Genomic DNA, 12,220 nt, shown 5'->3' on the forward strand with positions numbered 1-12,220 from the left:
CCCCAAGTGAGAGCTGCAGGGAAAACATGAGGGGACAAAAAAAAACCATCTGATCAGTTCATTCTCATACTTTTGTGAAATTTGTGGTAGAACTGAACTTGATGGTCAGACTTCTATGGACGAGAAGGTGAGAGGAAAGCGCCCAGCGCAGTCGAATCGTAAATTGTCACTTGTACTTAAACGAGAGGAAGGCCGAGCGGAAGGAGAGTTATAATAAATCACCTAAACAGGAATGGCTGAGGCATAAAACTGTAAACGCTCATAAATCTTCCAGCCCACGATTTGGGTTCCGTGTGTGGTGTGGAGCAGCGGGTTCCTGGTCTTCGAGAACAATCCCGCCCCCTGCTAAGAGACGACTGCGTTATTACTTCATACAGATTTATTTTAAAATGGAAGAACAAATCGGTGAAGATTCCGGCGCGCAGGTCACTGTCGTGCTCCTCTTTCTTTACCTTCAGAGTTGATTCATCACTTTATCCATCCATTCATTCTCAAAACAACCGCCACCGTCTTTTCTCCTGCTAGCGTCCGTTTCCGCCTGTTTTCCACCACCATTTCACGTTGCTCATGCCAACAAACCAGGTTAACGTTCCAGCAAAGCACCATTCCAACCAAGTTTGTGAAAGATACTCAAACAATAAAGAAACACCAGTAGAAATCATCTCTAACCAGAAGCAGAACAAGTTTATTTGTTTCAAATCAACCTGCACATCTGTGGAACAGGGATGAGGTCATGTCTGCCTGTCTGAATGGTTTTTTTGGCTCAGCAAACTGGATCCGGTAAGTCTTGCTGGATGAGGTCCCCGAGGAATTCAGAACCCCGATGGAACATCTGACAGCGACGCTGTGACATCATTTCATGTCCGCTGAAGCTTCTTGCTCGCCCTCAGACCCACACTGAGCTCTGTTCTTCCCAGCATCCTGACCCAATGTCCCACTTAGCTACCTATGCTAACGAAGGTGCTAACTCATGGTGACGCAGGTATTTGGACCTGTTCAGTCCAGAGAAAGCAAATGACTTCTGCTAATGTTGATCCACTAACGACCACTTTGCATCACCGGTTAACTAACTACCACCCATACCTAGTAAAGGTTGCCGTCACATGATCATGATCATCAGCAATGGACAGCGTGCTGACTGCTGAGGGAGGAGGTTCTCCTCTCCCATCATGGGGTGAGTAACCTCAGAGGAACGGTTCCCAACACTCAAGGTGCTGCCGCCGTCCTGACTGAGCAACCACGGCTTCCCAGCCCAGCTTTCATGTCATGAAGAGCAGAGGAACATCTAGATGGGACTTTTTTGTTGCTTGGTCTTCCAGCCATCGTTGATTTGCTTGACGTTCCTTTGCTTGTAATCAGACATTAGAAACTTTGTTTTTACTGCTCCTTTCATACAGACCTGCAGCTGAAGGTGCTCTCCAACAGAAAGAAAGGAAAGGAAAAACTTGTTGAAGTCGTGGGAGTCCAGGGAGGGTCTAAGCAGCCTGCATTTCATTCTGAAGGAAATTAGAACCAAATTAAAAGGAAAATGGCACAGAGTGTTTCAAAACTGCAGCGGAGAGGCAAGCACAAACCCATCGAGGCAAAACTGCCAAAGCTGACCAGTGAACACAAACTGAGCTTGGAAGCCGCAGCTGAGAGTCTTCATGGTAGCGTTGCGTCATGGGATGGGTTTTGCTTTGATCCCCAGGTTTTAGCCAACACAGAATGAACCAAAAACCCACCAGGAGGAAGCTGCTGTTGAAGTAACGGTCGTCTGCTGCTGAATGGGCCGCGCGGCCGCCACCTCAGCACCTCCGGTGTGGTTCTGGGCTGCACGAGTCAGAGACAGATGGTGACTGTTCTCTCATTTCCATGTGAATGTCAGCCTCCTTGACGGGGATGGACTGAGGCTTGTGTGAGCCCTCAGAGCAAGGCACGCCGCTCGGTGTGCCACACCGCCCGGGTATAAATGCATGACAGAACCCTTGGAAATATCTAGTTAATCTAACAGCCTACTAATTTGCTTTAAACTAACGAGAGAGCTCTAATATTCTAGAGGGATTTTGGACGGAGGGAAGAACAAGAACAGGTAACTGATGATTTGATCCCACAGTTTTGGAGTCCAGATTTAATTCAGAATTGATTGGTTACATCTTGGCAGCTTGACTAACGGTCCAATCAAGTGCTGTGGCATCAAGGGTTCTAGCGGGGGAGACTAGGGACCGCTGTAACAAATACTTTATATCTGTTAACATGGAGCTGATGACTGTGATCCCACTGGAACCTGGGGCTCTTTAGCTTCTGGCAGCCTCACAATGATACCATGCTAATGTGCTGTGTTGTGATTTGACTTATCCACCTTATTTCCAGCAATGGGGGAAGAGAATGTTAGACATGTCCTGACGTATGACTGGTGTCAGGCTGTCACTGCCAGCGTGCAGGGTAAGGGAACACTGGCTGGAGATCAGCGGTGTTGTGTCTTCTGTATGTTCATGACCTGAATTGTTCCACTGTAAATCTGCAGCCGGCGAATGAACGCAGTCGCTCAACATCTGGAGGCTTTCTTTCATCAAACTGGCAGAGCGTTCGTCTGCTCGGCTGAAGCCAGCCCGCCTGCGTCCGTCAGCTCCTCCTGCTAACACAGAAGGTTCATCAGAACAGGATGTTTAAGTTCGCACTTTCTTCAAAAACTCATCATAACCGAGGAGTCCGCGGCGTCGCCGTCACGTGACTCCACGAAAGGATTTTGATGCACTTTGTGCACGTTTTGCCTTCGTGGGAACTTCTTAAATCACACCTTCAATTCCGAAAAATGTTTTTACGCTCGCTTGAGTCGGTTTTGCGTCTAATGTGCAAAACAGGAGATGGAAACATCAAATTCGAATAAGCTCTGCCGTCGAGACTCTTAGACTCCCGTGACCGAGCAGCTGGTTCTTCCCACACATTCCTAAACGACCCCTTTGTGAGCTAAAAACAGGTTGTACGGGTGTGAGCGGCGTCCGCGCCTCATCACACCGCTTTAACATCTGCATGAATCCAGCTGCCGATGCGCTGAAATTCCTCGCATTGGATGGATTCATTTCCGACCAGCTGCTGTGATGGGACACAGCCCAGCATTGCACTCTTTAAAAAGGCTGCATGAATTAATGTTGACAGTGTTTGTAGTGTGACAGAAGTGCTTGTTGTCACAACGACTCACGTGCATTTTTGATCACACTGATGATGAAGAGTCACGGAATGATGAAACATCACCTGAGATTAAAGAAGAGAACATGAGCTTCGCGTCTTTGTGTTCAGAGTTATTTGCCTCCAGGAATTTCGACAAACAAGTTCTACAGTTGAGAACTCGATGCCTGCGCCTCCTGGTGTTGAAAGGATGTAAGGACACCTTCTAAATGACCCTCAACAGTCTGTAAAACGCAGAATCAAGGCCACTACTCATCCGTAGCAGAGTGATGAACTTAGTTTGACCCTCCATCAGGATCCACCTCATCGATCCTCGTCAGCTCAGATGGAAATGTTCCTTTGATTTCAACTTCTCACTTTTTGCCACTGCGCAGAGGCGACGTATGATTATAAAGTGTGTTTTATCACACCTGCACTAGAAAACATACGTTCGTACTGTCACCAGATCACATTCTTTACTGTGCCTGGGCCTCCAGCTCTGTTTGGGACCGTCCGTCCCGAGCAGACGTTTGAGCCTCCGTTGTCTCCGTGTCCTGTGACCGATGCTGGAGCTCATCAGAGCTCACAAAGGCCCAGCGAGCTCAGCCGTGCTCATCCATCTGTCCGTCACCTGTGCAGGTCACAAGCCTACCATGAACATCCAGTCTGCCATCAACAAAGAGGTCTTCGTCCCTTGTGATGAGCGCATGCTGGTGGCAGTGGAGGTGCGGCGGAGGAAGAGGAAGAGGATGTCCTTCCTCCCCTCTGCAGCCAAAGGGAACTACGCGACGTTCATCTGTGTTTCAGGTGAAATCTCCCTTGCAGGCTGGAGGTGCTCATGAGTGGCTGCTGGCGGAACATCGCTGCTCACCATCGGGAGCTCTGACGTCAGCAGCAGGCTAGAAACGATGAAGTCCTTTAGGAACGACTTACTGTTGATTACAGACAGACGGACGGATGTAACTTCCTAAAAGCAGCAAATGTTGGTTTGATTAAAAACACCAGCATTTTTTTAGGTGTATTAATTATCCAAAAAACCCATTATTATTAAAACGGAATTTTGTGGATGCGACATCTCAGAGTGATGCCATCAGTATTCAGACTAAACAGGAGGACAAACCAACTCAAACTTTTGCAGACGAAGATCAGGAAACTGTCAGATTTCCGACATTTCAGCTGCAAAGCTCTCAAACGGCCGAGGGGCCGAATTTTGGCTCGTTCCAGTGTTGCATCTGGAAGCCTAAAGCAGTTTTTTGTTGAGCGTAACACTGTTATTGTAGCCCAGAATAGATGCATTGTTGAACGGTGCATCACTGCAACCATTGTTCAGAGGAATAGCGAGCTGGCGGAGCAGTGAGAGCAGTGCTGTCAGAGGATGTGGAAGATTGATCTGTGGACATGGATGCTGGGATGCTGCAGGCTCAGAGGAAAGACGGGAGACACAGCAGGGAGGTGGAGGAGGACGGAGAAGTAACTGCACTCCTACAGCAACGTAAAAATACTCTATTACAAGTAAAAGGCCTGAATAATCCTACTAAAGTATTAACGTATAAAAAAAAGTTGAAGTATTAAAATATAGAGGAGGTATTGAATCAACAGTGGGTGTTTTGTCCTTCATGAATTGTGCTGCTGAAGGAGTTGAAGGAACTTTAAATAGAAAGTGGCTCAAACAGTCGCAGATGGTCGCCAGGGTGAAATGAAACCGTGAGATTAGACGGGGGAGCCCCAGACATGAGGGAAAGCTCCATCTGAGCTCAACTCTGATATCTGAGTAAATCCACACAGCCTCCAATACTGGGAATCGCATGAAAGACACGGCAGCTAATTTATACATGAAATGCCAGCAAAACAAATCCAAAGTCCATGAGAGCCCCAGAAGCGTCCTCAGACCTCCAGACTCTGAACTCTGATGGGGACTCGCGTTGATAGAAGCGGGCTGCAGGTTTCAGCTTCTCGGTTCTGATGACTCGCGATTGGCGATGAGCAGCACATTTAGCGAATATTGCGAGATTTTTCAATGTTATAGAAAAATGACAATCAACAGCATAATTTTCTTAGCGGTGAACGTGTCTGCTACAAAGCTCTGAGATGAGGCTCATTGACCATATTTGGCTATGTCCTGTCAGGTGCGTTCACCAGGTGCGTTCACCAGGTGCGTTCACCAGGTGCGTTCACCAGGTGCGTTCACCAGGTGCGTTCACCAGGTGCGTTCACCAGGTGCGTTCACCAGGTGCGTTCACCAGGTGCGTTCACCAGGTTCAGCCTGCTCTCACTGATTGAGACGTTCTAGTCACTGTTTTATTTTTCATTTAAAGACCGAGTCCCGTAACCATGGACACACGGTTATTATTCTTGTTATTACTTGAATTGAAACTTGTATTAATGTGTGTCACGCCACTGCACAAACTGTCTTTGTTTAATCCAGAAGTCTGGTTGGTGCTCATTCCAACCCAAAGTCAGACGATCAAAAGTCGATTGAACACGCGTCTACGCACCGAACAACGCCACTGTCTCTCAGTGAGCTACTGAAGGAGAAGTAAAACACTTCATATCCTGTTCACAACTGCTCCTCTGGGTGGTAATGATTCAGGGAGCAACTTCGGTTGGAAGGTTGTGTGACAGATTTAGTCACACCTCTGTGCTCTGACCCGTTGTGGGTCATAGTGGGAACGATGTGTGTTCCCCTTCCTCCTCCTCCTCTGATCATGTCTGAGCTTCCTGGTCTGCTCCAAGTGAAGGTTCATTGTACTGCATCTCATCTCACCTCACCTCACCTCACCTCACGTCATCTCACCTCACCTCACCTCACCTCACCTCACGTCATATCTCACCTCACCTCACCTCACGTCATATCTCACCTCACCTCACCTCACGTCATATCTCACCTCACGTCATCTCACCTCACGTCATCTCACCTCACCTCACCTCACCTCACCTCACGTCATCCTATCTCACCTCATCTCATCTCATCTCATCTCACCTCACCTCACCTCACCTCACCTCACCTCACCTCACGTCATCCTATCTCATCTCATCTCATCTCATCTCATCCTAGTCTGATCTAATCCTAGTCTAATTTTATCCTAGACTGATTTCATCTCATCTAATCCTAGTCTCATCATTGTTTGTGCAGTGACCAACACGAGGCCTCATCAGCTCTTCATAACAAAGGTGAAGCGGTTTGGTGGCTCCTCCTCCTTCACCAGGAGGACCCAGTGGAGGGTGGAGCAGCTGCAACAGGTCAACGGCATTAACCCCAACAAGGTCAGCTGCACTCTCTGATTTGATGAAAGAGGTAATAGAAATCACTGTTAAATCCGGCAGCCCTCTGGCTCAGTGGTTGGCTACACAGCGGCTGTCCAAGGTCATTTCTGTGCATGTTTGGTTTCTCCTGTCGTTGCTCCTGGGGTCGGTCCCTGAGCTCCTCGCGGCGGCTAACTCTGCTGTAAAAGCAGGAAAGACAAAAACACAAGCAATCGCACACATCTGAAGACCAGGGAACACATGCTGGAGCAGCTACAGGTCAACAGGAAGTCTCCAGGCTGTAGCTCCTCCCTGGGCCCCGCCCGTCCCTCGTGGATGCACCAGTGAATGCTGCAGGAAGGGAGCGACACACATTCTTGTTTTTAAGTTGTTAACTCCGGGAACAAAATCAGCTTTTCAGTGTAGATGTGAGATGACATTCAAGCTACATACAGCAGAGTATGAGCTGCGTCAGAGTGAGGTCCCGTGTGCTCCTGCTGCAGGACAGCCCCGAGTTTGACCTGGTGTTTGTCAATGCCGTGGATCAGTGGGTCGCCACCTCCGCAGCAGAGAAGTGCATCTTCGTCCAGATCCTCTACCGCGCCTGTCAGACGTACTGGAAGGGGCAGACTGGGAGTCTGGCCAAAGTGGGCCACCAGCGACGATTTAGTGTCCAGCCCGGCGTGACGGCTGGTCCCAGTGACAGCTCACCGGGCGCTGCATCCAGAACGCTGCAGGCCCGACGGAAGAGCTACGTTGCTCCCAGACAAACAGAGTTCATCAACTGCCAGTCCAAACTCACAAGAGGTAAAACCTTTGAAAGATCCTCTAGAAATCACTGACTTCTTCTGTGGTTGGCGGGTGACATCCTCCTCATTGTTTCAGACGCCTCTGCCCTGAATCTGCTCATCTACCGTTGCAAAGCCTTCTTGAACCGTTTGAAGAACAGGGTGGTGGCGCGCCAGACTCGCTCAGGTAAGAAGCTGAACTCCTCGAAATCAACCTGAGAGGCTGGGTGACGTCAGCGTTATCAGGGTCCAGCTCATGTTTTACATCTGCTTCACAAAGCCGTGGCTAAAAAGGTCCATTTACCTCCATTAGTGGCTCGTTAATCATCATTAAAGGTGTTCACGTTGAAGGTTTTCAGGTAACCTTGAATTAAGATGTTGGTTCTGACTATCGGAGAGGTGTCACTGCGGTTGAGAGACTGAGATAGTTTTTGGGTGAGGTGAAGAGCTTTCTTTGACATTTGAGTTCACACTCCTTTTGGGGGGGGGGGGGGGGTCCAAGGATTTTTGGATTGAACAGATGCAAGCAGCAGTGACGGGAGGGAGACTGCGGCTCTTCATCCACAAGCTATCGGATTGAAGTGAGAATAAATCCCCTAAATGCGTCAGCGAGTGCAGTGTTGTGATTTCGGAGCGTCTAACCTTTGAGTCCAGAGCAGAGCCTTGTTAGGAGGTCAACAGGTCAGATCCAGGGACTGGCAGTAGCGTCTGTCCTCTCGTGTCCTCACTTTTATCTTTAGTGTATTGATCTGTTTTATATCGGTTTGTCAGTTGAAGCATGGTCGAGGTTAATGGATGTTTTGTTTTTCCATTGTATTCTGGGACTCAGATGAACTTCCCCCTCCCTCACTGACACCTTGACACCTCGAGTCATCAGGTCATCGGGTCATCAGGTCATCCTCTGTCTCTTCAGGTCACTTTCCCTGCTGGGGTTTTGTCCATTGTCCTGCCCGTGCCGCACCTCTCTGCTGTAGAAAGGCTGCTCTGTGCTGTGAGGGGATGACAGATGACATGAAAGGAGACTTTGTTTATTTCGGGGAGGCTGAAAACAATAGCGGGTCTTTAGGATGCCCCGGGCTCTGAGACTGCCAGGGAGCGTGGTGCACCACGGAACCCACTGACGGGGGCAGCGTGCCAGGCCGCAGCAAGGCACCCGTTTACAGGTTGGCAGCAGTCACAAGGGTCTTCGCCTCTGTCTCACCTTTAAAGGTCAGGGGTCAGGGTGCTTACTCACCGCCACTTTAGCAAGTGTAGCTTCTAGCATGTCAGTAATGGCGGACATGAAGTTAATCTGAATATATTGAACATTAATCTGAATGTTCATTCTTTATCCAGCACTCATTGAAATACTTGGAAATTCAAAATGTCAACCCTAGATTGTTATTGCAGGACAATAAAAGACTTATTAACTTCTGTTGAAAATCAAGATTGATGAAGTTACCATGCAGGGTTCCTCATCCCAGCACGGAACGTGGAGCAGTGGTCCTCACTGTGGCCCCCCAGCAAGAAGGTTGTGGGTGGAGTCCCGGCTGCAGCACGGGGTCTTTCTGTGTGAGTCTCCATGTTCTCCCTGTTCCTGCTGGGTTCTCTCTGGTACTCCAGCTTCCTCCCACAGTCCAAAGACATCAAGAGGTCCCCGAGGACCCTGTACCTGAGGATCCTGCCTCTTGGGACCCCCCTCCAAGGACCCTGTATCTTAGGACCCTCCGGGGACCCTGTACCTGAGGATGCTGAATCTGAGGAACCCCTCTCCAAAGACCCTGTATATGAGGACCCCCCCCCCCCCCCCACCAGACCCTGTATCTGTGGACCCTGTATCTGAGGACTGTTTATATGAGGACCCCCTCCTCCAGGACCCTGTATTTAAGGACCCTCCGAGGACCCTGTACCTGAGGATCCTGCTTCTTAGGACCCCCCTCCAAAGACCCTGTACCTGAGGACCCCTCACCTTTTCTCTGGCGTCAGAATTTTGGGAGAGGACTTTGTGTTCTCTGTGGTATTTTTCCTCCTTTGTTGCTGACAGTTCTCATAAGTACGTGTCTTTAAATATTTGTGAATCTTTCTCTTCAGGAAAGAGTCGGCCTGAACCGCCTGGGAGCACTATGGGTAATGTAGTCCATAGGCTGAACGTGGCTCTGGGAGAGCGCGGTGACAGATTGACTCGAGCTGAGGACAAGACTGTGGAGCTGATGCAGAGAGCCCAGGAGCTGGCGGACACGGCACACAAGGTGACTGATCCACCAGCCACAGTCCATCCATGTGTACATGTTAATGTGTAGAATGTATGATTATAATGTCATCATTGCAACACTGGTGAGATTCTATACATGTCTATTATATGTGATTATCGTACAGGTGAGGCTTTTAAATGCTTATTATGCAGGTGAGGTTTTCACGTTTCTCGCGTCATGGCCCCTGGGTTGACCGCTAAAAACTGTGGGCCCCCGTCTGACGTGATTTCTGTCCAAAAGGACCTTTCTACCTACTGCACTGACGTTTTGGGTAAAGCTGCGTCAGCTCCAGTGTCACGGATCTGAATCTTGAAAATATGAATGATAAGTTACATAACATATTGTCACATGTTTTGGTTCGTGATTTGGCCATCTGTTTTTTTGATTTATTTCAGAAACATGACAACTGGCACAATATAATATTTGATGAGAAATGATCGGAACAAAAAAGTCTAAGGATTAAAATGAGATATTCAAAGGTCACTTGGTGATGTAGTGGTATTTTTTACATTTTTTTAATATAATAAAGTGCGTCGAGGACCCTTCAAGGACCTGTGTATCACAGTTTTTCTCAGTTGCTTTGATGCCTTTCCTGAACCTCTTGTGTAACTCAAGTTCTGAGAGAGGAAATCAAATTCTCACTAAACCACGACCACTGAAGCGCTTGTGCCAAGGCGCCTACGACACTCGAGGCATTAAACACCTGCAAAAGCCTCCACATCAGCCTGACGCTCCCACGCCATGGAATCGCCAGCATCTTCTGATGGCCCCATGACCTCTAACACTTGAAAATTCAAAGTATTTGCTTCAAAACAGTTTTGCATCAAAACCTACTCTTTGTACGTCGTGTATCCTGCTGAGAGACGACAAAGACCTCACACTTCCATTTGATTTTGATTCAATATCGGCTCGATAACATCCCTCGGAGGCAGAAACAGCCGGTTGGACAGCATCTGCCATCACTTCTGTTTGTTGTCATTTGCACTTGAGCTCCGTTAATCTACATCCTCCTGATCCTGTTTCCGTGGCCCCCGGGTCGACGGGAGGTCCTTGCAATTAAATGAAGAATCAAATCTTTTCTTTTTTTTTACCCATCATAAAACACAGTTTAATTTACAGATGTAATTAGTCAAGAAAATAAAAATCCAGAATACAAAGAAAGCAGATCCAGACGAATCCTGTGTGAGCGGCAGCTGAGAGGGCGGGTCCTCCGTGACTCCGCAGACTCTCCGTGCGCCGGCCTCCTCTTTTAAACACAAACCTCATTGTGCTGTTGGTTTTTCTTGCAATGATTTACTCAAACAACCGCGTCAATGCAAGCGGGAAATGAACGTCGCCAACTGAGAAAAGTAGCGTTTCTTTTGAGGGGAATGTCAGCACGCTAAGAGAAGCGCATCCAGACAATGACGTTTGTGTTCGGCGTGAACTCAACCAGAGTTGTACATCGTGCGCTGGTCCACTGCTTTCGAGATCTGGGGTTCAGAGGCACAGTTGGAGAATGAGATTTCAGGCGATGCATCTGAGCATTGAGAAAAACTGGGAATAAATATGTCGAAATCAAGTAATAAAAGTAGCAGAATTCAGTTTTTTTGCTTTCTGATCTCACAGGCAGTGTCTGACACTGTGTTTCTCCTGCAGCTGGCCCTGAGGCACTCCAAGTAGAGTACAGATGAAGTACTTGGGAGGATTAAGAGGAATCCTGTCTTGTGGACACTAACACTGTCTGAGCCCAGCAGACGCAGCTAACCGTCTCTCCCAGAAACCAGTTGGTGAGCAGAGGAATGGAGATAAACTCCCAGGCTTGTGACTGCCACTCAACCCAGAGAAAAACCTCCTCCTGATCTAATGTGGGCTTGTGCTGCTGAGGTTCGGCTACGATATCTCACCTGCTGTCGGACGAATCTCCAGGAGAGCAAAGATGGACTCCGCTCATTTACGGAGCCGTCACAAGATATTTTTGTATTAGTTTAAAACACTTCTGACATTTATTTTGAACCTGTCAAACTGTCACATAACATGGTTAGGCACTAAAATCTGTGTGACACAAGTAGTTCGGATGACCGTGAGAATGTTTAAAGTATCATGTTCTGGATCCGATGAACTAAATGTTTCGTTCGAAGGACTAAACTCGCCCCTCAGCTCCTTGTTCTCGCTCGCTGTCCTTCCGTCCCGTCGCACGTTCAACTCTGTCTGTCTCGATACTCAGCAAATTGTCTGTGGATTTGTCCGATGATATCTTGTCTCCTTGTCTGTGTGTGTCGCAATGTCCAGATGCTGACTTTGTCTTTGCATCACTGCCTGAATTTGAACGGCAAATGCAGCATGTTTTCTCGCAGCGCTCAGCCTGAGTCAGGGACTCTTTCCCGACACCTTGTGTTTCATGTGGCGCTTTTGCTCTGTGTGCAGCGTGTGTGTTGTACAGTACGTGTCTGGGACTCATTAACATGCTCACAGTGTCTCAAATCCTCTTTGATCCAAATAAAAACTGTAATACCTGACTTGCAATTGTTGGTTCTGGCTGTTCAGGGTTTGAACCACTAGGGGGCAGTCCAGGGGAGCGTTACGCCTCCCTCAGCTGATGTCAGGTCCATCAGGATCAAGTACACACAGTGTGACTGATGAGGGTTGAAGTGAAGCAACTACGTTCATTTGGATTCTCTGTGAGAACCGACAGTACAAGAAACATTTTCACCAGTTTACCCTGATTTTGTAAGACTTCTATATCCAAAGAGAAATGACATACAAGTCCCTCTTCACCTTTTCTGGACAATTGGCATTTTGCACTTAAAACATTGATTTGAGTGCAAAAGT

The 12,220-nt window shown here is 48.1% G+C and overlaps 1 protein-coding gene across 2 annotated transcripts; it reads left to right on the forward strand.

Annotated features, from left to right (window-relative positions):
• Positions 1–1,894: 1,894 nt before the first annotated feature.
• On the forward strand, positions 1,895–11,907 carry stxbp6l (syntaxin binding protein 6 (amisyn), like). 2 transcript variants are annotated; one of them, XM_086190570.1, is made up of 8 exons: positions 1,895–2,071; positions 2,353–2,424; positions 3,787–3,954; positions 6,281–6,411; positions 6,894–7,197; positions 7,276–7,365; positions 9,249–9,406; positions 11,048–11,907. In XM_086190570.1, exons 2-8 carry the CDS (start codon positions 2,355–2,357, stop codon positions 11,069–11,071), a joined length of 945 nt encoding a protein of 314 aa, XP_086046696.1. In that variant the 5' UTR covers positions 1,895–2,071; positions 2,353–2,354; the 3' UTR covers positions 11,072–11,907. The 2 variants fall into 2 exon arrangements, with proteins under 2 accessions (XP_086046696.1, XP_086046697.1); XM_086190571.1 differs by lacking the exon at positions 2,353–2,424.
• Positions 11,908–12,220: the final 313 nt, after the last annotated feature.

This window comes from Aulostomus chinensis, chromosome 20 (genome assembly GCF_037954235.1).
Source record: "Aulostomus chinensis isolate RoL2024-O1b breed Wild chromosome 20, RoL_Achi_v1.0, whole genome shotgun sequence".
In the NCBI taxonomy this organism is placed as follows: domain Eukaryota; kingdom Metazoa; phylum Chordata; class Actinopteri; order Syngnathiformes; family Aulostomidae; genus Aulostomus; species Aulostomus chinensis.

Bases quoted from the DNA above. Each gene is read 5' to 3' on its own strand.
- stxbp6l (XM_086190570.1), top strand. From the start codon at position 2,355: ATGGGGGAAGAGAATGTTAGACATGTCCTGACGTATGACTGGTGTCAG. The intron at 2,425-3,786 runs GTAAGGGAACAC...TCACCTGTGCAG, and splicing joins TGTCACTGCCAGCGTGCAGG to GTCACAAGCCTACCATGAAC. The intron at 3,955-6,280 runs GTGAAATCTCCC...TTGTTTGTGCAG, and splicing joins GACGTTCATCTGTGTTTCAG to TGACCAACACGAGGCCTCAT.